The 27,860-nt window shown below is 33.2% G+C and overlaps 5 protein-coding genes across 6 annotated transcripts; 2 read left to right on the forward strand and 3 right to left on the reverse strand.

The window, feature by feature from the left end:
* Positions 1 to 2,065: 2,065 nt before the first annotated feature.
* LOC8261855 (O-glucosyltransferase rumi homolog) lies at positions 2,066 to 7,372 on the forward strand. Its single transcript, XM_002511790.4, has 6 exons — positions 2,066 to 2,549; positions 3,206 to 3,765; positions 4,037 to 4,232; positions 5,904 to 5,968; positions 6,052 to 6,262; positions 6,360 to 7,372. The coding sequence occupies exons 1-6, from the start codon at positions 2,391 to 2,393 to the stop codon at positions 6,816 to 6,818; spliced, it is 1,650 nt and encodes a 549-aa protein (XP_002511836.1). The 5' UTR covers positions 2,066 to 2,390; the 3' UTR covers positions 6,819 to 7,372.
* On the reverse strand, positions 7,295 to 9,391 carry LOC8261856 (actin-depolymerizing factor). Its single transcript, XM_048375276.1, has 4 exons — positions 9,051 to 9,391; positions 8,003 to 8,265; positions 7,682 to 7,791; positions 7,295 to 7,514 (listed from the first exon to the last, which is right to left on the reverse strand). Exons 1-4 carry the CDS (start codon positions 9,051 to 9,053, stop codon positions 7,471 to 7,473), a joined length of 420 nt encoding a protein of 139 aa, XP_048231233.1. The 5' UTR covers positions 9,054 to 9,391; the 3' UTR covers positions 7,295 to 7,470.
* A 4,120-nt stretch (positions 9,392 to 13,511) lies between these two features.
* On the forward strand, positions 13,512 to 18,540 carry LOC8261857 (FT-interacting protein 3). 2 transcript variants are annotated; one of them, XM_002511792.4, is made up of 2 exons: positions 13,512 to 13,964; positions 15,209 to 18,540. In XM_002511792.4, exon 2 carries the CDS (start codon positions 15,296 to 15,298, stop codon positions 18,353 to 18,355), a length of 3,060 nt encoding a protein of 1,019 aa, XP_002511838.2. In that variant the 5' UTR covers positions 13,512 to 13,964; positions 15,209 to 15,295; the 3' UTR covers positions 18,356 to 18,540. The 2 variants fall into 2 exon arrangements, with proteins under 2 accessions (XP_002511838.2, XP_015584312.2); XM_015728826.3 differs by lacking the exon at positions 13,512 to 13,964 and adding an exon at positions 14,035 to 15,015.
* A 552-nt stretch (positions 18,541 to 19,092) lies between these two features.
* LOC8261858 lies at positions 19,093 to 22,634 on the reverse strand. Its single transcript, XM_025159849.2, is given in 3 exon segments — positions 19,093 to 19,295; positions 19,298 to 19,693; positions 22,073 to 22,634. Coding segments are annotated over 3 exon segments (1,056 nt in total). The 3' UTR covers positions 19,093 to 19,197.
* A 964-nt stretch (positions 22,635 to 23,598) lies between these two features.
* LOC112536724 (retrovirus-related Pol polyprotein from transposon TNT 1-94) lies at positions 23,599 to 27,562 on the reverse strand. The gene is given in 2 exon segments (XM_025159569.2): positions 23,599 to 25,406; positions 26,432 to 27,562. Coding segments are annotated over 2 exon segments (2,892 nt in total). The 5' UTR covers positions 27,516 to 27,562.
* Positions 27,563 to 27,860: the final 298 nt, after the last annotated feature.

Raw genomic sequence — 27,860 nt, forward strand, 5'->3', positions numbered from 1 at the left:
AGCATGTGTAAATATCTAATATTAAAATATAAAACACTCATATATATGTATTGTTTTTCTATTAATTATTGTGTACACACCAAACCTAAGTAAGAATCTTTCATATATATTTTATTACTGTATCATATATAAATTCTTCAATGCTCCCAAGTTCATACTGCAGCAATTAATTGGATTGTATTGTAAAGATTTGATTCCAGCTATGATTACTAGTTTCACCACAATTAATGTATAAATATTTATATTTTAATATTAAATAATTAAAATATATTTTATTATTTAAAATTAATAAATATTTATTAATTAATTGATTTAGTGTATAAATAAACACGTACACTAAATTCATGCAAAAATTACTAATAATATGTCCTCTTTTCTTGCCCAATATGATGGACAGTTTTCTCAATTTACTACTCCCTGTCCTAAAAGACAGTCCAGTTTTATTTAGGTAAATTAAAATATGTAGATTTTTTCAAATTAATATCATTAACTTTTATTATTAATTTTCTAAAATATTCTTATGTACAACTTTAAAGTATATAAAATGTGAATTAATTACATGTGATAATATCTATATATAAATATATGTTATTTTTAATAATTAGTCACTAAATTAATAATTAAAAAATGAACTATAATTTAAAATGAAGCAAAAGAAAAAAAGAGGGACTAGTTCCATATGAGGAGTGAGTACAGAATTTGAGAACCGAGAAAGGAAGACCGATGAACCATATGAGGTCGAGTTTCAATAATGGCTCAGCATCGGCAGCTAATGATCAAGAATGCTGATAAATTCCACCGGCGAAGCAATAATACAGTCAGACTTAGGGTAGCTGCAAGTGCCAAACCTCATCACAAACTTTGAGTTAATATTAATTTACGGTGTCCTCGAAAGATCCCTCCAAATTTAATATTAATATTTAATTTTAACTTATAAGTTTTATAGTGTCATAAAATAATTTAAAAATTAATATAAAATATTTCATTTTTGAAAATAAAATTAATATAAAAAAATATTATTATTTTATTAGACGAGTCTTTTGATATAGTAAAAAAAAGAAAATCTGATAGTTTCAATCAATATCTCTTTTAACAACGACGTAAAAGAACTTATAGATTTATATGACCACTTCATTATATAGCCAATCATAAATATTAACGGTGGCGATTTAATTATTACAATAGGACGATTATTATTATTATAGTCTTTTTTTGAAAACCATGGTCGCTAATTATGTTTTTAAAATTTAGTTTTTGAGAATAGACATTTCCAATTAATTAAATGGCAATACAGATCATCTGTAAATAAATTAATTTTATATTACAAGTGTTGTATAATTGGGAATCTGTGATTCCTCTCATCCATTAGTTTATTATGTTGCATGGTTGTTACTCCCAATATTAATAAAAACATATTATAGGTTTTACTAATTTTGATTGTATTTGTTTATTTGATTACTCCTAATTCTATTACTTTGTTAGTTTTATGTGTTTTGATAATATGATAAATCATATATGTGGATATAATAATATCTATTATTAAAATTAAATTAGTAGCTGAGATTTTATTATTGATTAAATTATATAAGATTTAAGCTTTATATTTTATTATACAATCTTAATCTTTTAATTTCAAATTAAAGAATTTAGATTATTCTCACCATCTCAATAAGGTAGTTGTTTTTTATCTAGTTTAAGTTATAGTTCATTTTTCTTTTTTAATTATTAATTTAGTAATTAATTGTCAAAAATACTTTTCATTAGATTTAAAAAAACCCTCTTATTAATTGATAGACATCATTGAATGCAGTTAATTTTTATTTTGTACTTGAAAATTAAAGTTTTTATAAAAAGCTGAATAAAGAAATAGTGATAAGAATTAATAATATTAATTAAGAAGTTTATATCTTTTCATTTATATATAAATTGAAGGTTTAGTGTATATTTTTATTTATATATTAAATTAATAAATAATATATATATATATTAATTTTTAATATCAAAATATAAAATAAAAAGTTAGATTGATTTTTTCGAGACGAAGAGAGTATAAAATAATTGGACGAGAGAAGAGAACTGTGAAAGATTGGGAAGGCTTGGAAATGTCCAAATCTAAATCAATGTTATTTATTGTTGAATAAAAAAATTGGAGGTTTGTGTTTATTTGGTTGTCTTTTTTTTTTTTTTTTTTTTAAATTTGGTTAGTTGGCAAGAAGAGACTTTTCTCAAACACTCGTTCTTTCTGTCTTTCTCTTTCTTTGTCTCTGTCGCTGAGTTTAATTTTTTTTATTCTCAAGATATGTAATTCCTTCTTCTCCCAAAATCCCATAAACCAAACAGCCAATGCTGAAACAAAAGTTGAAATCTAACCAGTCTCCTCTGAGATATCGATGACAATAGCAGAAGTAGTTGACAAGTTTCGCAACTCGCATGGAGATCAACTACGCAGTCACTTTTCCAGAGCTATAATGAAGAGATGGGCTTCGGTTACTGCCTTCATCTTCTTCATCCTCCTGCTCGCGGGTGCCTTCTTTTTCAGGGTTGATGTTGTAAGTTTCTTCTTCTTCTTCTCTATCTATCCCTTTCACTTAATCCCAGGACCTTTAGTTATGGTCGATATTTTAGAAGAACTATCTCAATCCAAAAGCTTCAGATAGAAGAAATATCCTGGAGGTTTTCTTTTTAATTTTTATTCTTTCGGCAAATTAGCATCGGAGTTTTTTCTTTCTTCAATCTCTGAAGTCATTATGAAATTACGCTTTAAAGCTTCAGACGAATTCAATTTCTATAGGGAAGGAAAAAGAAAAAGAAAAAGAAAAGGAAAACTAAAGATTCTTTAGAAATGCCAAGAATGCTCAACCAACTTGAGTGAGTGGATAGGAAAGTTGCCTCGCGTGTTCATTGAATCAATGCCAAAACTTTATCTTCCCCAAATCATATCCCATTTACTTAAGCTCCATTATTATTTTTGACCGTTTCAAATAAGTGGTTACATTAATTGAATTGTCTGTTCAATTTATAAAAGCAACTTGCAAAGTGAACAGCAACTTGTGTTATATTTTATTCCACAGAATGCAACACGTCACAAGTCACAGTCACGGTCACTTGTCTCCACAGCAAATTAGAGATAACTCTGTTATTTTATTTTCAATCAGTGGACCATATGTCTCAACCCTTTTCTTTTATTTATTATTTTAACTTGCAGTCTGTCATCGGTGAGAATTTTCTAAGCACTGATGGAAGTACCACTCAGAACATATATACTAATGAAAGTTCTGCTCACAATGCCTCCCCTGTCAAGTGCGCCGATCAAAGCACGTGCAAAGTCAATGATACGGTGCGCGCATTTGACGGTCCTGAATATCAATTGTCGGATGCTGCATGCCCAGACTATTTCCGGTGGATCCACGAAGATCTACGGCCATGGGCGAGTACGGGAATCTCGAGGGACACTGTGGAAAGTGCTAAAAGATTTGCAACTTTCAGACTAGTGATTGTCGATGGGAAGGCGTACGTGGAGAGATATTATCATTCTTTTCAAACAAGAGATTTGTTTACGATATGGGGTATTGTGCAGCTTCTGAGGTTGTACCCTGGCAGGGTACCGGACGTAGAGCTTATGTTTCAATGTGGCGACTTGCCTGAGATTCAAAAAGGTGACTATCAAGGACCCGGTGCCACTCTGCCTCCTCCTGCACTCTTCCAATATTCTGGAAATGAGACAGCATTTGCCGTCACCTTCCCTGATTGGTCCTTTTGGGGTTGGTAATGCCTTGTGCTCCTTTTTTTCCTACTTAATTATTATTATTTCTTGGAGAGTTAGAACTTATAGCCTGTATCCAACGATTTCTTTTGAACTTCCAATTTTACATATGAATCCTAAAGCCTCTTCTGATTGAAAATTACAAATTCTTCTCATTTTGACAAGTCATATTTCAATTGAAAATGAAAAATTCGTTTTAATTTCTCACCTGATTCCTTTGAACAGGTAAAGACATACTAAGAAATTTAATAATAATTTTTTCCATATGCTTAGGGTTGAGGTGGACATAAAACCATGGAAAAGCATGCTAGAGGGAATAACAAAAGGCAGCCAGAGGAAGAATTGGACAGATAGGGTACCCTATGCCTACTGGAGAGGAAACTCGCACGTCAGCCGTGATCGAAAAGATCTTCTGAAATGCAAGTCCTCAATCTTCAGTCATGATTGGAATGCTCGCCTCTATTCTCAGGTTACTTCTCTCCTCCTCTATTTTCATTTTACATCGCACTTAAATAATTTTATTTTTTTCTAAATTTAATACATAAGGAGAGTTAGATTATGTAATTATATTTTAATGTTTATATATATTTATTTAATAATGTTTTATAACATTTGAATCAAATGTACATAAAATATTTTAATATAAAATTTTATCACTTAACACTTTTTAATGTAAATTAATTATAAAAATTTATATAAATTTGATTTAAATCTTATAAAATTGTTGTTAAATAAACATAAAAATATCAAAATAAAATGAAATAATTATATTTTTGGTGTCTAAATTTGTCAAAAAATAACAATTGAGGGATTTAATTTTTAAAACTAACAATTAAGTGTGGCAACCTATAAAAAAATAATAAAATAATGTCTTTAGCAGGTCACATTATAAAATACCGATGTAAATTTTTTTATATTAAATGAAATGAAAAATAAAAGACATGTAATATAGATGTGTTGTAAAAATAATAAAATAATAAATTTATCCATCGTATACAAACGTAAATCATTAAAGTTTTATAATGTAATAAATATTAGAATTCATGAATTGAGGATTAAGAACTAAAACTACTAAATTAAAGATTAATAGAGGTTAGATAAAGAGAGTTATATAAAATAAAACTTATTTTAAGACTATATCACTAATTAATTCACTTTAATTTTTCACGTGTTTAATAATTTTTGCTCTTTTATTTATATCTATAAAAATTTAAGAGAAATTTAAAAATTACCTACTAAAAATACTACTTTATTATTTTTTTTATAAGTTGCCACATTCAATTATTAATTTTAAAAATTTAACTACTCAATTATCATTTATAGACAGAGCCCATTGAGCGGCTTATTTTGGTTTTTTTTTTTTTATAATAATAATAGTTTTTATTAATTACTATTTAATAGCAAAAACATGATTTATTCTTGCTTCCTGCCCTGGTCAATGCACTCACCAGTTAACTTCTATATCCTATGCAATACAAATCCATCGGAAAAGAATTCCAAATACCCCATTTATGAAAAAAGTATAAAAACCTGACAGCTTATTAAGGGTTGTTTAGTTTGTGAAGAAATACGAAGAGAACATAAAGATGAATGAATAATTTTCATTATTAGTATTTGATTCGTTAAAAATTATTTTAAAAATTGATTGAAATTACCCATTAATAAGAATCATTATTTTCTCTCCTTCTTAGGTAATGAAAAATTCATTTATATAAAAATAAAGTCAAATCACTTTTAAATAGTTACATAAGTGAAATAATAACTAGTCATTTGTATAAACATTATTGTTATGTATTCTACATATAATAATTATAAATTAATTATTATTATTTTCTTTAACTATAATTAAATATTATTCGATTTACATTTTGTATTAAATTAAATAATATATAAAATATAATCATTCTCGTTCTATTTCTTCCCTTTCTCATTTCTATTTACATTCTGATTATTAATTTTAACCAAATGGGTCCTAATTGAAAAGAAAATCAATGTATCGTTTACATGTAATGAGTCATTTACATCATTATTTTCTTACATAAAGATTTATGTCTACAATGAACTCAAATTAATTTGCAATGTAACTAAAAGAAAAAGAAAAAGAAAAAAAAGAACAGTTAACTCAATTCTCTATCTTCAGGATTGGGGAAAAGAAACACATAACGGATTTAAGCATTCACATTTAGAAGACCAATGCACCCACAGGTATGTATCTATGTATGTATGTATATGTCATCGATTTCTTGAAGTGATTTCCTGAGGATAACATTTTAAATTGTGTTGCGAAGGTACAAAATTTATATAGAAGGAAGGGCATGGTCAGTAAGTGACAAGTACATATTAGCATGTGATTCCATGACCTTGCTCATAAAGCCTGATTACTATGATTTCTTCATGAGAAGCATGATACCAATGCAACACTACTGGCCCATTAGGAAGACAAACAAGTGCAGAGATATCAAGTTTGCAGTCGACTGGGGCAATAATCACGCTGATAAGGTATAAAAATTGCAATATATTATCTCAGTCATAATCATCTTATAAGGTGTAGTATTAGTAACGCTATATTTTGCTTACTGTATTGTCTGATATACAGGCAGAGACTATTGGGAAAGGAGGAAGCGCATTTATTCACGACAATCTGAAAATGGAATACGTGTATGGCTACATGCTTCATTTGTTCAGAGAGTACGCAAAACTGATGAAATTCAAACCAGAAATACCTCAAGGAGGGGTTGAGGTATGTGCAGAATCAATGGCGTGCTCTGAGGGCGGTTTAATAAGAGAATTCATGGAGTCGTCCATGGAAATCTCTCCAAGTAGTACACTTCCATGTGCTATGCCTCCTTATGATCCTGCTTTTCTCCAAGACTTTTCTGAGAGGAAGGAAAATATCACAAGACAAGTTGTGATGTGGGAGAATGAGTATTGGGAAAACAAGAAGAAAAAGACCAAAACATTCTTCTTGAAGAGGAGCGGAGCATATAAATTAGCTACGACTGTCTTCTTCCATACATTTGTTATTTCTCTTACGTTCTTCAAGATTCTAAACTAGTTGGAAAGTGATATGGAAAACTTGAGATTATACACAGTTCAGAAAAGGAAAAAAAGGAAAAAGTTACAGGTTCAAAGTGCACTTCTGTGTCCATCTCTGACTTATACAAAGTGATAAATGGGGAAACAAAAAGACAAAAAAGGAGAAGTCAAAATTGCAATGCATACTGAATTCAGTTCAATCTAGTTGAAGGTGAGTATATATGGAGAAACTTCAGAATGTATATCAAACAAAGGACCTGTTTACAGTATTGTAAGCGCGAAGGTGAATTGGGAGTTCTTTTCCCTGATTGGAGTATTCGGGGCTGGTTCACAGCTAAAAACTCCACTGGATTCTAAATTAGTAATTATTAATTTGTTAGCCTGATTAGAAAATTATCTAGATTAGGTATTTATATGCTAACACAATTAGAAGATTGTCCTGATCATCATTAGCTTAAATTAGAGAACTTAACAGTATAATCATAGAATAGCAAATCATGTAAACAATAGTAATTTGTACTATTTTAGTAGATGTCCTCATTTATATGCATACCCTTATATTCTTGTGTTCTAGGCATACAATATTCAAATAAGCTATGTACATTTTTGTTTCTGATAACTTTAAGGTTCTGAAAATGATTTCAGTACCTTATTTTATATGTGTTGAGTGGTTAAAGAGTTGAAAGAGGAGGAATATAGAAAGAGAAATAATAACCTGCATGCATGAATATAAGAATTACGTTCCAATGATAAAACTCAAACTCAAATAGGAACAATCAATCATTAATAACAGTAGGGAAATGAAGAGTTAGAAGTGAAGAAGAGAATAGTTTGTTATAATTCAGACAGCTCGGCCTTTAACAATATCCAAGCTCATCTCACTTGGATCAGTTGCTTGCAACTCAAGTTGAATCCCGTCCAATTCCCTCTTGAATGTGTCCTTAGAGCTTGCGTAAACCATCTTACTCCTCACCCTGGATGTGTCAGGAGACCTGCATGGAGAATAAGAGAAGGGTATGCATCAAATCCTAATGAAAAATTAAGATATAATGTACCAGCTCTAATTGGTTTAATGACACTGAAATCGTTTCTAAACTGTGAGACTATAAGTTCGAGAGCCTAATTAAAAGAAACCCAAATAAAATAAAATGAAATGAAAAGATGCTGCTGGCAATGGAGGGGTTTTGAAGTGGCATTACTGACCAAGCAATGAAGAAAATCTTGCTCTTCTGGCAATTCTCATTAGTCGTAAAATCAAAATCATAAACAGCATAACGACACTCATTTGGAGGCAAGGAGTTAGCGAAATCGTCGTAAGTTTCGTGGGGGCCTCCTAGCTTTTCTACCGACACCTGTTGAATCTTTTCATCGATCTTGAACACAATGAACCGATGGTTCCTCTTTTTCAGTTCTTGGAACTTCAGCTTGCACTCGTCATTCACTGCCATTCCAGATGCCGAATTCGCCTGTCATACCATTAATCAATCCCCAGATTATACATATATCCTTTTTACAAATTAATTTTTTTTTTAAAACAAAAAATTATTCCTAAATAAATTTTCATGTTAATTTAGATGCTAACAAAAACATTCACTTCAAATTTATAGTTTTGCTAATTTATACTTTGTAGCATTACCAATTTATATTCCTTGTTAATTTAAAAGTTATTTGTAATTTCAGTCTTTCTTTTAGAGAATTTAGTTTGCAAATAATGAAATAGAATTTAAATGATGTGAAATATATGAGTTTAAACTTTTAAATCAATTTCATATAATTAGAAGGTCACCTATATAAATAGCTTTAAGAAATTAATCAACTTCCTAAATGCCTATATAAAAATAACCATGGACTTATAGTTAAGTGTTATAATAATAAGTTATAGCCAACATAAAATTGGTCGCATCCCATGAAATATATATATATATATATAAATAGGAAAATATAATTCTAACTATGAGAAAAAAAGAAGGAAAATTTCAAGTGTCTGGTCTCTATCTTGACCATCTGTAATCTGAGATAGACAAACACATGATTTGTGTCCAAGATTTCATTTATGTACGTAGGCATATTTGAATGGAATTAAAAACAGAGAAACAATTGCAGCAATGGTAATTAATTAATAACATATATAAGAATTCTTAGATTTGATCTGGATTTTCTTTTTTTTCTTGCTTCTTTGCTTCATATTTCGACATGTTCATCGTAACAAAAATGACAAAAGAAATGAAAATTCTGAAGTGAGAAAGCATACCATGTTGGCCTGCAATAAGGGTACAATCCTATCGCAATTACAAAAGTAAAAGGAAAAAAACAAAAGGCAAAGAGAAAAGAGAAATGTGAAAGAAACAGAAGAGAAGAGAGATAGAAGTTGCTATTTTTGATACAAGAAACAGAAGAAATTAGCCCAAACAAGGATAGATGTTTGCGGGGGTAAAAATTATAAAAATAAAAAATAAAAAAGAAGCTAAGGGTGGGTATTGGCTGGTGCTTCTCTGATCAGGCTGATAATGTCCATAATATACTTTCAAGTTGCCACGTGAGTACACATAGCTACCTTCTTTTCTCCTCATTTTTTGTTATAATTTTGATCAGGCTGTTCCAAATATTAGCTTAATTATATATATATATATATATATATGTTCTTCTTTGACCATTCTTTTCCCTATTTAGGATCTCTATAATCCTCAGTCTCCCCCTTGCTTCGATAGTTAGTTACTCGACTCTATTAACAATAATACCCATTTTTTCTTTTAATTTTAACAGATAGCTTCTTGTGATGAAAGTTATGAGCCATCCAAGAAAGTCCTGCCATTAATTCTACATTTATTTATGCTGATGAACAATAAATAGAACAATTTCACTAAATTCTTACAACCATACCACTTTTTAATCGATGATGAATGATTTTAATTTTTTATAATTTGGCATCTATTGTATTCATATATATGTTGAATTGAGTTACGTTATAAAAGAAAAACTAATTTAAAAATAACAAAATTAAATTATTAAGCTACTTGTCTCTTATTTTTAACATCTTCCTTTAGAACCATTTTATTTTAATATATGTTTCAGATGTTACATAATTTATTTTAAAATTTTAAAAATTAGATAGATGATTTTACTGGATGAATTGAGAACCATATGCTATCATCTTAAAGTTTAAATTCAAAATTTTAGTTAAACTAGAAGAGACTCTTAGCATGTATAGATAGACATTAGAGACCAATATGAGTCAGCTTCGTTTGTACCTGCTGCAGACCTCGCGTTTATCCAAATATATAATTAATACCAATTAGTTGTTGATGATGTTAACTAATTAAGATGCATAAAAATGGATTTAATTGACCCACAATTGATTTGAACGGGGTTTCTGATTGCATGATATAAAATACAATGCTAACGTCTTGTGATGAACTGTCGTATTGTGGATTTGGTGTCTTCTTATGCCAATAGGAGTAAAAAAAATGGAAAATTTAATAAATTAAAGTACCCAATCATTCTATATTCTGTGAAATGTTGACCGCCATTTTCTTAATTTTAGGTCCAAGCACGCATATATTTCATTCATTTATTAATATAACAAAATTTTCAAGATATTGTTTTATTATTATTATTAAGCTTTAATTAGCAATTTGTTGACTTGTTCGAATTAATTATTTTTATTTCTTACGGACCATCATTAATTCGTTGTTGTTTTTTATTTAAATTATATACACATTGTAAACACGAATAAAATGTTACATGGGCATGAAGAAATTAGTTGGAAGAAACTGTGACATTTCACTCCCCAATCATAACAAACATTTAATGGACCAACATGCAACAATATTTAGAAAGAAACCCCAAAAAGAGAAAATTATGTCATACTTAACCATCAATCTTTCAAATCATATATTGATTATTTTTACATATTCAAGTGCTTCTTGTACACAAAAGAAATAATAATTGTCACTTTCTATCAGTTTCAATGTGAGTACTTATTCTTAGATGAAAGACTTGAGTTATCTAGCAATTGGGCAATCCATTATAATGATGATATTTTCAATATATTTTTACCAAAGCCTTATCGAGAATATGTAATATGTAATACAAATACAAATATATTATCTTATTGTAAATTTGAACCGACCTTTTGCTTGTTGGACTTACGGTTATGTTGGGTTCGTAAAGTATTATACGCCTTGAGGGGGAAAGGCCGGCGTCCCAAGAATCAATTTCTGCTTGTTTTTGATAGATATGTTTACGGGTTCGGATATTAGATATCGACCCAACTTGCTCGAATCCGTCTAAAAACATTCAAATTTAAACATGTAACTTCTATTTTAGGTCTTCCAAGTCCTAATCAGAAGTTTGAATATTTTCTAAGCATCTTTCGTAATATTATTTCTTGAAATTTTGCCCTCAACTCTTCAATTTGCTTGCTAACCAAGTTTTTTTTTTAATAACTGATTAATGAATTAATTTAATTCATCTTTATTATTATTATTATTATTGTTAAGGTAGACTAATTTTATCAAATTAAATATAATTATATGCGTAATAGCATTTACTATACCAACTCTTTATCATTACTATAGGTGCCAAGTGGAATTGCGGTGATATATGCGTTTGAAACATCCCAACGGACTAGTAAACTATATTGATAAGATTAATTTAATTCGTTGTTTATTTTTATTTTTCAATCCTTTGATAATATGAAAAAATTTAAAAGCTCTGCTCTCTCTCTCTCTCTCTCTCTATCTATCACAGGGATGCAAAGGCAGAGTGTTTACAAGCCAAACTCAATTAAAAACTTAGATTTAAAATTATTGGATTGAACTGAAATAGACATAAATTTTGAAAAAAAAATTAAATTACAAAGCAAGCTTAACTAAATCTTAGATTCAAATAATTGGATTGAATTAAATTAGACATAAACTTAAAAAAAATCAAATTCCATGAAACATGAGTTGGTTCCAATTCAAGCCAGCATCTAACCATTTAGACGGTAAGATTAAGAAAGCAATTAGACATTTGAGAGAGAGGGCTTTTGTTGGATAACACGTTCCCTCTTCTGAAATGAGAAGAAATATGAATGTTTCTAATAAAAATATTAGTAAATATATTTTGACATAAAAATAAAAAACACTTTTAAGAACTTATTTATAATAATTATTAACCATGTTGAATGATCATTGAAATATAATTTTATAGGAAAACTATTTGATTTAGTATTACTAAATTACATTTGACTTTATAAATATTATTTAACGAGTTTAATTATTTGAATATTAGACATTCTTATAATAATAGAATTCAATATTCTCATAATAGATAAACCAACAAGTTCCCTTAAAAATATATTAATATTTATTTATTAATATTAAGTAATATAATCTTCTGAAAGAAAAAATGAAGTAATATGAAATAAAAAGATTAAAAAAATTTCCGATATAAAATTGAGTAAAAGTCGATTAAAAGATAAATTTAAAACAAGAGAAGAGAAGAGAAGTTAAAATTAGTAAATCTATATTTTTATTTTTATTAATTTTTTAGAGTAAAAATATAAATTTAAAAGACGATATATATATATATTAATAAATTGGTGAAAATTTTATTTAATTTTAAAATTGGTCTCGTAATATAGCTAAAATTGAGTTTAATTTAAAGTGATGTCGTCCTTGTCAACGTAGAAAATAATTGGAGTTATATCATTGTTGATTAAAATCTTTTCCAGGCACTAAAAAAAGGAAAGTCAGAAAAAAGAAGAAGAAAACAGACTTATATGGAAATAGTTTGGTCATTCGGTTAGAAGACAAAAGAAGACGTAGCTTTACATTTGTGGTTGCAAACGCGCTGTGAGTGCATCCCGTTGGCTACGCCTAACTCCAATATTTAACGTTGCCTGGGTCCACTTTGCATCGTCGTTCCTGCTTGATGAGCCGTGATTACACCTTGCCAACCAACTTAAATCATTTTAGTATTGGTCATATTTGTATTTTTTAGTTTTAATTACTTAATCAATTTAATATCATAATTCTTGATTTAATCTAATAAATATGTTTTAATATGTGTCTCCATTTAATACATTTACACGTGTGCTGTATATAAATATTTAAATATTCTTAAAAATAATATTGAATTAAAAATTAAAAATATTTTAATATTTTATTAATAAAATTTAATATATACTAGTAATTTATTTTTATGTTGTAACATCGTTGCTATTATTATTTTTAATTATAAAATTAAATTTATAAATATAATTTAATAAAATTTATATCCATTAATATTTTTAATTTAACATTACTTGATAATGTTTTAAAATAATAATAAAATAATTATTTTTAAATATATTTTTATTTTTTAAAATATTATAATTTTATTAGTGTAATAATTTAGTTAATATTATATAAATTAATATTATTAATATAATTAGTATTATTATTTTCTAAAGTTTATAATATATTATATGATTAAAATAATTAATTTATTATTAAATATAATACTAAAGATATTATTAATATAATACTAGTAAATTATAAATTAGTCTTTAACTAATAAATATTAAAATAAAATTAATAATTATTTTATAAAATAAAATTTATATTATTATATAATAATAGCCGGGCACAACGAAAGATAAACATAATATATATATATATATATATCCAACAATTATTCTAATAATTACACATCCGATATATATATATAAAATAGAGACTTGAGACAATTGCAAACATATGACCCGTGTACTGCTCAGAGAGATATGAGACGTGTCAAGCATCAAAGAGCAAAAACAATTGGTGGTCAATGGACACGAGTACACAAAGAGATTATGGAATCTGCGTGCTGGAGCAAGAAACAAAACAGAACAAAGAGAGGGAGAGGGAGAAGAAGAGCAGAAAGAGTAGACTGATTTTTCTCGCTATTTTTATATAATAAACTTTCGTCAAGATGAAAAACAAAAAAGTTTCCACTCGTTTTCGACGACTCTGTCTTTCTCCGAGTCTTTTCCAACTTTTATCTGCCAGGAGGAACCATCCCATATTTTTAATGTTTCATTCTCTCTTTCTTAACTCTTTCCTTTTGCTTTAAAATTTAAAGACTCTGTTTTTAGGAGTATAATTCAATCTCTATCTAATCGGCTCTGTTTCTTTCTCACCTCCTGAAGCTTAACAAACAGGTGAGTTTGGTTCCTCTTTTGGATATTCTCTTTTTTTTTTTTTTTTTTTTGTTTATTTGTTGGGTTTTTGAATGTAATCACTACTGCTTTTCTTTTTCTCATTTTTTTATGTTTTTCCTCTGGTTTTTTGAGGTAATGATTCCTTGATCGTTTTAGAATTCGAGAAATTTGTGCTTTCTTGATAAACTTCTGTTTTTTATGCTCATTTTCTTTCTTTTTAAAAAAATAGAATTTGTTATTGTATTTCTAAAATAAAGAATCCATCTGTTTGTTTGTAGAGAAAAGTTTTTGCGTACTTGTTTTCCCTGTAAAAAGAAAGCTGACCAAGTAGTAGCAGTAGCAGCTTTAACGTAAACTTAAGATGAAATAAGTTACCCCAATAAATGAACCCTCTTTAATTATCTTTGCTAACTGCAAACTTCAATTTCGTCGAAATAAAATTTCTTTTTTTATGTCACAGAAAAAAAAAATCTCCGAATTAAGTGGTCGGATGATTCTTGAAATATTCTGATCCTGCTTTTTGGTTATTAAGAAAATGCAAAGAAAGAAACAAATGGGATGTGCTTCGGAATCTAGGGAAGCAAAGAACTTTACGCCTTTTTTTTCTTTGCTTTTTATCATTATTTAAAAAAATAAATCTGATTCCTGATTTCAGATTATAAGAAGCTAAAGTCTTCTGAAGTCTTTTCTCAGAAAATCTCACTTTCTTTCCTTCCCCTATTTTCTGGGAGGTCCCCTTTTTTCTTTGTGCAGCTTAAATTATAAGTCCTTCTGTTAATTCTCTCTATATATCACCGAATATATTTGTAAATTGAAAATCCATTTGTATGGAAATTTTAGTTTTATAGGGTTGAAGTAATAAAATAGCAATCGAAAAGTTTTTATTGGTCCTGAATGGGAATTATTTGTATTCTGCTTTGGTAAATTGGATTTGAAGTGCCTTCCTGTTCCAGACTTTTTCCAGAGAAATCAAATTGAGGAATCTTGAAAATTAGAATGTTTTCCCTTCATGCCTAACACTGTCCATCTGTCTTAGTAATATCTCATGCTGGTAAATTAATTCTTGCAGACTTGTATTAAAAGGCTTTTTCTACTAAAATATGTCCGACAAGCTTGCTATTGCTGATTTTATCTGTTACCACTTCTAGTTTACTGCTTGTCCTGTTTTGAATGGTTTGATATATAAGGATTTACCTTTGATGATACTTTCCTCATTGTTGAACCGTTAATTTCGTCAATTGCAGGTATTTATTTGTTTCCTGCCAATTTCTGCAAGCAGCTATTTATCATTCTCCTTCATTACTCCTTTATCTCTTTGGTAGAAAGCTTCCATGAATAATCTAAGGTTAGGAGTGGAGGTTGTGGGTGCCCACGACCTTATGCCCAAAGATGGACAGGGTTCAGCCAGTGCTTTTGTGGAGATCCATTTCGATCATCAGAAGTTTCGAACTACTACTAAAGAGAAAGATCTAAATCCTGTTTGGAATGAGAGCTTCTACTTCAACATCTCTGATCCAAACAACCTATCCAACCTCACTCTTGAAGCCTATGTGTATAACCATGGTAAAGAAAACACCACCAAATCTTGCCTTGGTAAGGTTCGCCTCACTGGGACCTCATTCGTCCCATACTCTGATGCTGTTGTTTTGCATTACCCTCTGGAAAAACGAGGCCTTTTTTCTCGTGTCAAAGGAGAACTTGGTTTGAAAGTATTTGTTACTGATAACCCTTCGATAAGATCCTCAAACCCACTTCCCGCAATGAATTCCTCTCTGTTTTCAGATTCACATTCAACCCAAGGCCAGCAACCAGAACAACAGATCCCAAGCTCAGTCCCAAAAGTGTTCTCCAATGACAAGACTGAATCAAGGCACACATTTCATCACCTTCCAAATACCAGCCAGCCACAGTCACAGCCACAGCCACAGCCACAGCCACAGATGCAGCAACATGTCCCCGTTGCAGCAGCCATGCAAACAATGAGTTATGGAGCTCAAGAGATGAGATCTGAACCTCAGGCTCCAAGAGCTGTTCGCATGTTCTCCGATTCTTCATCACAACCTGCTGATTATGCACTCAAAGAGACTAGTCCCTTCCTTGGAGGGGGGCAAATAGTTGGAGGGCGAGTCATACGTAGGGACAGGATTGCTAGCACTTATGATCTTGTTGAACAGATGAAGTACCTTTTTGTACGAGTTGTAAAGGCTCGTGAACTTCCCAGCAAGGATGTTACAGGAAGCCTCGACCCATATGTTGAAGTAAGAGTTGGCAACTATAAAGGAATTACAAAGCACTTTGAGAAGAAGCAGAACCCTGAGTGGAATGAAGTGTTTGCCTTTGCAAGGGACAGGATGCAGTCATCAGTGCTAGAAGTTGTGGTCAAGGATAAGGATCTGGTGAAGGATGACTTTGTTGGAATTGTAAGATTTGACATGAATGAGATTCCAACACGGGTTCCACCTGATAGTCCATTGGCACCAGAGTGGTATCGGCTTGAAGACAAGAAGGGGAATAAGGATAAAGGGGAACTGATGCTTGCTGTTTGGTATGGTACTCAAGCTGATGAGGCATTCCCTGATGCTTGGCACTCTGATGCTGTTACTCCTACTGATAGTTCCTCCGCTATCTCTGCACACATACGCTCAAAGGTTTACCATTCTCCAAGATTATGGTATGTCCGTGTTAATGTGATTGAGGCGCAAGACCTGATTGTTCCTGACAAGAATCGGTTCCCTGATACTTATGTTAAGGTACAGATTGGCAATCAGATCTTAAAGACAAAGATGGTCCAAACACGGACTATGAACCCAATTTGGAATGAGGATTTAATGTTTGTTGCTGCTGAGCCATTTGAAGATCATCTGGTCCTTTCAGTTGAAGATCGGGTTGGCCCCAATAAAGATGAGAGCATCGGCAAGGTTGTTATACCACTGAACTCTGTTGAGAAGCGTGCTGATGATCGAATTATTCGTAGTCGGTGGTTCAACCTCGAAAAGTCCATTTCAGCTGCCATGGATGAGCACCAGGCTAAGAAAGATAAGTTCTCCAGTCGACTCCATCTTCGTGTTGTACTTGATGGAGGGTACCATGTGCTCGATGAGTCAACTCACTACAGTAGTGATCTTAGACCAACTGCAAAGCAGCTGTGGAAGCCATCAATAGGTGTTTTGGAGCTAGGAATTCTGAATGCTGATGGACTCCATCCGATGAAAACAAGGGATGGAAAGGGTACTTCAGATACATATTGTGTAGCAAAGTATGGTCACAAATGGGTTCGCACTCGAACCATAATCAACAGCCTTAGCCCAAAATACAATGAACAGTACACTTGGGAGGTGTATGATCCTGCAACAGTTCTTACCATTGGAGTTTTTGATAACAGTCATATTGGTGGTTCAAATGGTAACAGGGATATAAAAATTGGTAAGGTTCGGATTCGAATCTCTACTCTTGAAACTGGCCGTGTTTATACACACTCATACCCGTTGCTAGTGCTTCATTCTTCTGGTGTCAAGAAGATGGGTGAATTACATATGGCTATAAGGTTTTCATACACATCAATGGCGAACATGATGTTTCTGTACACACGGCCTCTTTTGCCAAAGATGCATTATACAAGGCCATTGACTGTGATGCAGCAGGACTTGCTGCGTCACCAAGCTGTCAACATAGTGGCGGCTAGGCTTAGTCGAGCAGAACCTCCTCTCAGGAAAGAAGTTGTTGAATACATGTCTGATGCGGACTCTCATCTTTGGAGCATGAGGCGCAGCAAGGCAAATTTCTTCAGGCTGATGTCAGTATTCTCTGGATTATTTTCTGTTGGAAAATGGTTTGGTGACGTCTGCATGTGGAAAAATCCCATCACTACTGTGCTAGTACACCTCCTCTTCGTGATGCTTGTGTGCTTTCCAGAACTGATTCTGCCAACTGTGTTTCTATACATGTTTCTAATAGGGCTTTGGAATTATCGTTTCCGACCAAGATACCCTCCACACATGAATACAAGAATTTCTTGTGCAGATGCTGTTCACCCTGACGAGCTCGATGAGGAGTTTGATACATTTCCAACAACACGGAGCCCAGAGATAGTCCGTATGAGATATGATAGGCTAAGGAGTGTGGCTGGCAGGATCCAGACTGTGGTGGGTGATGTTGCTACCCAAGGAGAGAGGGTTCAGTCACTATTAAGTTGGCGGGATCCTCGTGCCACAACTATATTTTTGACATTCTGTTTTGTGGCTGCTGTTGTATTGTATGCGACACCATTTCAAGTGCTTGCTCTTGTGGCTGGATTCTACTCTATGAGGCATCCCAGGTTCAGGCATAGGACACCATCAATACCAATCAATTTCTTCCGTCGTCTCCCAGCCAGGACAGATAGTATGTTATAAATGAGTGATTGAAGTTTTCTGGCAAGGCCACTCTCACCAGTGTATCTGATTTGGGTTTTGTTTGGTGATGCTTGTGGAGCTTTGCGGTGTCTTCTTTATATTCTGTTTGTGTTCTTTAATGGAAATTAACAGAGATGTATACACTGGTAAATCAGAGTTAATAGTACAGATTTGGTATTCTCCTATATCTATAACTTAGACTAGTAGCAGATTTTATTGCTTCACGAGTTTGTTATTTCAAGGTCCTGACACTGACCATTGTATTGTTTTAGCATCACTGTTTACTGTAAGATCAGAATTGGGGTACTGGATGAATTTATTTGAGCAGAGTTCAAGAAATTCAACCAGCACATCCTTAACAGGCACAGTAAAGCTTGCTTGACCTTTTTTTTTTTCTTTTTTCCTTTTGTTAGAAGCACAAAAAAGCCTAATATGATTAAATCATATCATCAAATTGACCTCCGAAACTCCCAACGCCTCGCCTGGAACTTCATTTATCATGCGTGAAACAGATGAACAGTCGCGAAGGTATACAATTTCAGATTGTGATTTTAACCTTAGAAGTAAACAAGTCCTCTTGCTTTGAATTATTGATTTTAAACTTCTAGCGGTATTCCTGTCATTGAAAAGATTAATTACCTATTAATCTGCACCTTCTTCAAGAAGAAAATAAGTTAAACGATTTGCAGAAGGTGAAAAACGTAAGAAATTGATAGAAGAACACACATTAAAAGTTTTAACACAGAAAAGTAAATCTTAATATTTTACACCGTATACGTATCAACCTGATAAAAACAAGCAGTATTTTACACATGCATGCATATATATAAATTTGAGAAAATTCAAGCATCAGACCAAACTATCTCCATTGCTCCAACATCGTCAGGGTCAGATACTCCCAAGGTATTCCAAACTGCTTTTGAGGCGTCCACAATGTTGTAGGACAAGGAGGCTGATAATCATGATCGGAATCACATCCCATGGTAGAGTCGCATTCACCAACTACTTTAGCCTTGACGCTCTTCCCATTTCCATGGATCATAATATAGTTCAAGCACCTACTCTTTCTGTCAAACCATCCTGTAGAGAGTGCTACCACCAGCTCGTCATCTGAATGATACTTGTTATCGCATTCTGATGGCCCTCCGCCATCACCACCGGGAGCAAAACTGTTTATTGTCAGCGTTGCTTTTGTATGGCCAGTCACTGGAGGCGAACACTTGTATGTAGTGTACATCTTACCTTCTACGCAGCAATCAGAGTCATGCTCTTGATTGCATTGTCCCGGAGGAGGCTTCCTACCTCTTATCTTGCCGCTAGGCCCGCACGTTTGAGATTCTGCACCATTCAAAAGGAGAACAAGAAAGCAAGTCAGAAGAATGTTGGAGCAAACTTGCTTCTTCATTTTCTTTCTTTTAAACTTTCTTCTGAGTACGGTTCGGTGTGAAGAAGATCGATTGGCCTAGGACTTTATATAAAGCCAAGCTCCTCATAAAAGCAGCTGTATAATGTCAATGACTACAATTCTGTGTTCTTCTGCGTAAAATGACTACTAGTATCAGAACCCTGTATACATTTTTTTATGTAGAGAAAGGAACATACATGGAGGATGGACACAAAAACATACTTAAAACTTCATAATACTAAATTGACTGTAACGTTTCTTTTAGTATTCCGCGCATGTTTTCGTTAAGACTGCCTTAATCGTTAAGACAAGATCTAGACAGATTTAGGACTGTAAGAGGATCTAATCAAAATCAATTTAACGGCACAAATAAAACACAAAGATATGAATATATTAGACAAAAGATAATCTTATGTTCCATTTAGAGTTTAATTTAAGTTAACTGTCACATTTGTTCTACCCATAATATTAGATATATTAATGGTAAAACGCATATTATTAAATTCCTAATTCTTTTCAGTTTTATTCTATTGAATTCTTAATTATTTTATTTTATTTTTATTGAGCCATATATTTTTATTGTTACTTAGATTAAATTTCTTTTATACATGCATTATGAAATTTTATTTAGTTTTTATTTTTTATTTTTACTTTAATTAAGGATAAAAAAGAGAAATTAAAAATACTTGGAATTCAATGAAACAAAATACAAAGTTTAAGACTCAATATTATAAAAATTAAAAAATCCTGAGACTTAGTAATGCATTTTGCCTAAATGAATTAAGTATAGACATTTACAAACACAGAAAATCACTGCTATTGCATAGAACGGAAATCAATATTCAGACCAGAAAATATCCAATTCACCGGAGTCACTTCTCGGCACTCCCAAGGCCTTCCACACAACTCTAGAGTCATCAACGATGTTGTTAGGGCTTGAAGGCTGGAAATCATAATCCGCATCACAAATCATGTCTTTGTCATGGCCTTTGTTTAACTTATTTGAATGCTGTTGTTATCTTCTTATTTCATGTCAAACAATGATTATAGAGACACCTGCTATGTGTTTATATGTGATTTGGATGCATTAATCTGGTTTTGTCAAATGAATAGTGTAGTGAGACCACGTAAAATCATGTGATGTAATTATCATCATAGCAAATGAATAGCTTCATACCTCCCTAACACAGGTTTCCTCAATTTCTCACCACTGCAATCTTTTCTATATGCACATTCAGGATTTAATATTTCTTTTTATTAAAAGAGAGAGAGAGAGAGAGAAAATCTTTCAGACTTAACTGTAGAAAGCATATAACATAAAGGACTTCGGAAATGAATACTGTCTAATCAGATTGGAGAAGATTTATATTACAAAGTAAAAATTAAAAAGGAGTCTCCTCTACTGTTGCTAATCAGTTAAATTATCCTTGTTGATTGACTTTGTCCATTGAATTCATAAGCTTTAAGTTCTTTCTCCAGTTATTCCTTTCGCATCAAATAACAAGGAGGTGTGACTGCTAAATACTAATCTCTTATTTCTTTGTTTTATATTTAGATGATAGAGACACCTGATATGCCTGTGTTTTGCACGAATTCATCACCCCGGCAAAAGTGATGTGGGTCTCTCTCCAAACACAAGTTCTCTTAATTTGAGATAAAAATACTGGAATCTTTGTTTTCCTTTCTTCTGCTGGATAATTTTATATCTTATAGAAAGTAAAGACTAGTATTTTGTATCAGCATTTATAGTTTTTTTCTGATCAGGAATCTTTCTTTACAGGTAAGGTAGGAATGTTTCCTGCAAGAGCAAAATCAATCAAAGCGGCGAGCAGAATAAGGTTCAATTATACATCTACTCAAGTATTGTCTGAGATTTTTTCTAGAGAATTTGCTTGCTGACATACATTTTCCTGTTTTCTTCTTGTAACGATGTAGTTATGATACGTTTAGTTTACACAGTTGAAGCATTAATGGATTCTAATTTTGATTAAGAAAAACCAAAATGTATACTCTCGTTATGAAGGGAAACTGACACTGTTTTCTGCTAAAATTTTCCTGCCTTCTTTCTTCTTTCCTTTGCAATTCCAACAAGTACATGCAATCCAAAACGACGTTGTAGATTTAGAAATTGGTCGGATCACGATAAATCACGAAAGAAAAAGGTTCATCTAGATGCAAACACGATTTTACAACCTTTTGAGCTTATAAAACTTTTCTACACTGTGTCTTTTTGGACCATAGACATCATTTATAAGAGCCAGATAAACACAATAAATTACATGAGCAACCACACAGAGATGCAATCGATTAGCCATCAGACCAGTAGATATCCAATATATCCCAGTTATTCTTGGACACTCCTAAGGCTTTCCAAACTACTTTTGAGGCAGCAACTATATTGTTATGGCAAGGAGGCTGGTAGTCATGATCTGCATCACACCCAACAGTAGAGTCACACTCGTCCACCACCTTGGCTTTGACACTCTTCCCATTACCATAGATGGTAATATAGTTCAAGCACCTTTTTTTGTTTGCAAACCATCCTGTTGATAGCATTACTATATGTTCATTATCTGAATGGAACAGATTATCACATTCAGATGGGCCACCTCCATCTCCATTATTCTCAAAGATGTTAAGTTTCAGTGTTGCTTTCGTTTGATTAGTTACAGGGGGCGAACATCTGTAAGTGGTATAATATTTACCAGTTATGCAGCAGTCGGAGTCATTCTCTGAGCTGCATACCCCTGAAGGAGGACTTCTTCCCCTGATCTTGCCACTAGGCTTGCAGGTCTGAGCCTTAGCAATAAAACAACTGATGAAAAGGAAGAGAAAGTAAAATAAAATGATACTTGAATAAACTTGCTTCTTCATATTGATTTCTTTTCTGTTGTATAATTAAAATTAGTGCTGGACTTTATATAGATATGATCTACTCCAAATAGTTTTCCTTTCACATTGAGCAATGACAACTTAGCATTCTGTTGCATTGATTTTAAAATCATGCCGTCTGTTAGAATATCATACAAGTGGTGCAGTGAGCTGTAAAACTAGTTATCTATAAATTTCAAATAAATATATATACGATTCACACTGTTCTGTAATTGTTTTGATCAAGTGAGTATACTGTTAGGATTGCATTGAATCAGCAGGCCGTGACCGTTATGTTAATCTTTGTCCATATTTGCTGTGGTAGGCAGAATGTGTCTGGAGTTCCATAATCCCGAGTCCCTTCTTTGTTCTAACTTGACGAGGTATTACAGACTAGAGAAAAAAAAGAAAAAAGCATAGTTAATCATCTGTAATTAGAAGCTAGCAGTTTGGATTAGCACATGCTTATTTGAACTGACTTTGAAAATCTTGTTCTGCATCATCAGAAAATCAAATTGAAGGAGAAAGGGAGAGGATTAAGAACCTTTAGCATGACAACTTGTGTTTCCTTGCTAATCATTCTTCTCTTGACATTCTCTTTACATACTAAAGCCTGAAGATGTCGTCCAAGTGGCAGAATTAGGGGGAAAGTGTAAATGCGGAAATGAAATAGAACTTAGCTAGGTTTGAGCTAAAATTCTTATAAACTGAGCTAAATCTGAGCTCAAGTTTTTAAGAAATATGGAAATGATGAAGAGAAATTGAGAGGAAAAATATATATATATTTTTTTTATATTTTCAGCCTTTAACATTTGATTTAAATAGAGAAGGAGATTACAAAAGTTGTAGTTCCTAATGCCACTAACATAGGAACTTGTACAAAGTCAAATAAGAAATTAAATACTACATGGGGACTTACAAGCTATGGAAAACTGCTGGAACTCATGTGCTTGTTTCCAAGACAAGCTCACATGTTCCAACACTCCTCCTTGAGGTTGGTCTTGGAAGCTCCTAGCTGATTCTTCAAAAAATCAATTCTTGGTCTTGATAATGGTTTGGTAAAGAGATCAGTAAGCTGCTCTTCTGAAGAGCAATGCTGGAGCTTGATCTCCAAATTCTTCTCAGCTTCTCTAATGGAGTGAAACTTCACATTGATGTGCTTGGTTCGTCCATGTTGAACTGGATTTTCAGCTATAGCAATTGCTGACTTGTTGTCACAATAGATTGTAGTTGGTTTGTCTAGCTCAACACACAAATATGACAAGAGCTTCCTAAGCCATATAGCTTGATTTGATGCAGCTGCAATCGACACATACTCGACCGTTGATTGAGCTACAACTTCTTGTTTCTTTGAGTTCCAGCAAATTGCACCTGAGCCTAGCGAGAACACATAGCCTGAGGTGCTCTTCATGTCATCCACACTTCCAGCCCAATCACTATTAGCATAACCTTGTAGCTCAATTTGGTTAAGCCTGTGATACCAAATACCATCCTTCACGGTACCCTTTAAGAACTTGAGAACTTTTTTAGCTACTCCTAGATGCACACTCGTAGGATAGCTCAGGAATCTTGAAAGAAGGCTAGCTGGATACATTAGGTCAGATCTTGTAGTTGAAAGATACAACAAGCTGCCAACAATGCTTCTGTACACAGTTGGGTTTTCTAGCTTTTCTCCATCATTCTTCGAAAGCTTTTCATTCTGAGCTATTTGAGTTGCAACTTCTTTACAAGCTTCTAGCTTAAACTTCTTCAAAACATCAAGAGCATATTTTCTTTGAGATATGAAAATTCCTGAGGAGCATTAATGAATTTCCATCCCAAGAAAATAGTTCATTAAGCCCAAATCGAACATCTCAAAAACACTTTCCATTTGCTTCTTGAGTTCAAATGCCTTCTTCTTGGCTACCAGAACAAGGAGGTCATCAACATATAATGAAACCACTATCTTGAGCTCTCCATCTTCTTGCTTCAAATAAAGAGTAGCTTCATTATCATTTCTCTTGAACCCTTGTTGCATCAAGTGAGCATCAATTTTCTGGTACCAAGCTCTTGGAGCTTGCTTCAGCCCGTACAAAGCCTTTCTTAGCTTGTAAACCTCATCTTCTCTTTCTCTCACTTGGAAACCTTCTGGTTGCTCTATGTAGAGCTCCTCCTTGAGCTCACCATTCAAGAATGTTGATTTCACATCGAGATGGAAAACTTTCCAGCCCATTTGAGCTGCAAAAGATAACAGCAACTTGATAGTGTCATGTCTAGCTACTGGAGCAAAGGTATCTTCATAGTCACTACCCGCAACTTGAGCATAGCCCTTCACAACTAATCTGGCCTTGAGCTTGTTGATTGAGCCATCAGGATTGTACTTGGTTCTGAACACCCATTTGACTCCTATAGCTTGCTTGTTTTGTGGTAGCTCAGTGAGCAGCCAAGTATTGTTCTTTTCTATCATTTGAATTTCAGCTTTCATAGCTTCAATCCATTCTGGATGCTTGGAAGCTTCATCAAAGTTAGCTGGCTCAGCGAAGATAAAATTGCATCTTTTATACACCTCAGCTAACGGTCTTGTTTTGAGCACTTGAGTGTCACTGGTGTTGTGCACATCAAATAGCTCGTCATTGACGTTCTCTTCTTCTTCCACTTCAAAAGTAGGAGCTAATAAGGAAAGGAGCTCATGCTTCTCGACTTCATGTGAATTCCAATTCCAAAAAGAGCTCTCATCAAAGCTCACATCTCTGCTGAGCTCAATTCTTTTATTGTTGAGCTCAAAAATTCTGTAGCCTTTGGACTCTGTTGAATAGCCTACAAATATACCCTTCATAGCTCTCTGATCTAGCTTCGTTCTTTTGACTGAAGGAATGTGAAAATAGCATATTGAGCCAAAAATTCTGAGATGCTCAACTGAAGGCTTGACACCATTCCAAGCTTCATGTGGGGTCTTGTCTTCCACTGCCTTCATTGCAATTCTATTCAACAAATATACTGAAGTAGCTACAGCTTCAGCCCAAAAAGTCTTTGGTAGCTTCTTCTCAAACAACATGCTTCTAGCCATGTTCATCACAGTTCTATTCTTTCTTTCTGAGACTCCATTTTGTTGTGGAGAATATGGAACCGTGAACTGGTATAGGATGCCTTCTTCTTGGCAAAAGGAGCTGAATTCTTTTGAAGTGTACTCTTCACCATTGTCAGTTCTCAACACCTTAAGCTTGCAGCTACTTTGAGTTTCCACTAGCTTCTTGAAATTTTTGAAAATTGAAAAAACTGAGGACTTGGTTTTGAGGAAGTGCACCCAAGTCATCCTTGAAAAATCATCAATAAAGAGCACAAAGTACCTGTTTTCACTCAAAGAAGGTGTTGCCATAGGACCACAAATATCTGAATGCACAATTTCTAGCTTTTCAGTAGCTCTAGTGACTCCGCCTTTTGGAAAAGGAGTTCTTTGTGACTTTCCGAGCCATGACCCTCACACTCTACTTCCGGAGCTACAATTTCAGGCAGACTCAAAACTAGCTCTAAATCATGCATCTCTTTTAAAGTTCTAAAATTGTAGTGGCCTAGCCTCTTATGCCATTTCAAGCTATCATCCTCTTTTACACTAAATGCACATGTCCGAATAACATCTAGCTTCAAATAAAAGCCATTACCAATCATCTTGACTTTAGCTATCTCGACACCACAAGTATCTAAAATATAACAGCATGCATTTTTGAAATAGACACCATAACCTTTTCTAATCATTTGAGGCACACTAAGCAAATTTTGATTGAGCTCAGGTATGTAAAGAACATATGAGATAACTTTGATACCTTTCTTAGTGTTGACAGAAATTGAGCCTCTTCCTCTAGCTTGAACCGTTGAGCCATCTCCCAGCTTCACTCTGGTTGTTATTGACTTGTCAAGGCTAGTAAAACTTGTAGCATCTGGTGTCATGTGGCTAGTACATCCACTGTCTATGAGCCAAGTGTAATTCTGAGTTGTTTTGTTAGCTTGAGAAGCCATGAATAAATGCTCTCTTGGATGTGATTTCTCCTCCTTAGCTGCAAGGACCTGCTCTTGAGCTTGCGTCTGAGCTTGTTGAGCTTTCTTAGCTCTGCAAAACTTCTCGGTGTGGCCAATCTTGTTGCAAAAGTTGCATTTGTACTTTGGTTTTTCACCATCTTTGTACCAACAATCTTTTTCAGCATGGTTTGTTTTCTTGCCAATGGAGCAAGGAGGAAGCTTGCCCTGTTTTGAGCTCGAATTTTCTGGAGCTCGATTTTTGTAGCTAGTACCTCTTCTATTTCTGGTGTTTGGCTTTTTTCCTTTATGAGAAACAAAGAAAGCACTTTCAGCTGTCTCTTCATCTCTCATTGAGCTTCTTTGTTCTTGAGCTACTAATTTGCTAATGAGCTCAACTACTGTTAGCCTCTGCAAATCACATGACTCTTTAATAGCTGAAATTATAGCTTCAAATTTTCTTGGTACGCTGACCATAATCTTCTCCACCACTCTCTGATCAGGTAGAGCTTTACCATATAGCCTAATTTGGTTTACAAGATCCATCATTCTTGATGAATAATCTTTCACTAGCTCGTCATCCTTCATCTTGAGCAGCTCAAATTCTCTCTTGAGCGTCAAGAGCTTCACAGCTTTCACTCGGTCTGTGCCTTCAAATCTCTCTTTGAGGTAATCCCAAACAGCTTTGGGTGTTTCCAGGTCCATGATGCTGGTGAAAACATGATCTGCCAAGCTTGAGTGGATGCAAGTCAAGGCTTTATCTTTCCTGAGGAGCTGTTCTTCATGGTCTCTGAGCTGAGCTACTGTTGGATTTGGCCTGAGAGCGGGAGGATCTTCATCTGTCTCAACCACTTTCCATAGACCTTGAGATTTGAGGTAAGTTTTCATCTTCATCGACCACAAATGATAAAGTGATCCGTTGAAGGTAGGAGCTGCTGGAGCTGATGAGCTACTTGAAGCAATTTTTCTGGTTTTGTTCTTATTCTTTTTCTTTTTCAAAAAATCTCACAAATCTTTCAAACACTCGGTATTTCTCTCCCTCACGTGTTTGACTCTCTAGATTTTCTATTTTTAGCCTCACAGCCCGTAGGACAGGAGCTCTGATACCACTGTAAATGCGGAAATAAAATAGAACTTAGCTAGGTTTGAGCTAAAATTCTTATAAACTGAGCTAAATTTGAGCTCAAGTTCTTAAGAAATATGGAAATGATGAAGAGAAATTGAGAGGAAAAATATTTT

This window comes from Ricinus communis, chromosome 1 (assembly GCF_019578655.1).
Source record: "Ricinus communis isolate WT05 ecotype wild-type chromosome 1, ASM1957865v1, whole genome shotgun sequence".
NCBI lineage: Eukaryota > Viridiplantae > Streptophyta > Magnoliopsida > Malpighiales > Euphorbiaceae > Ricinus > Ricinus communis.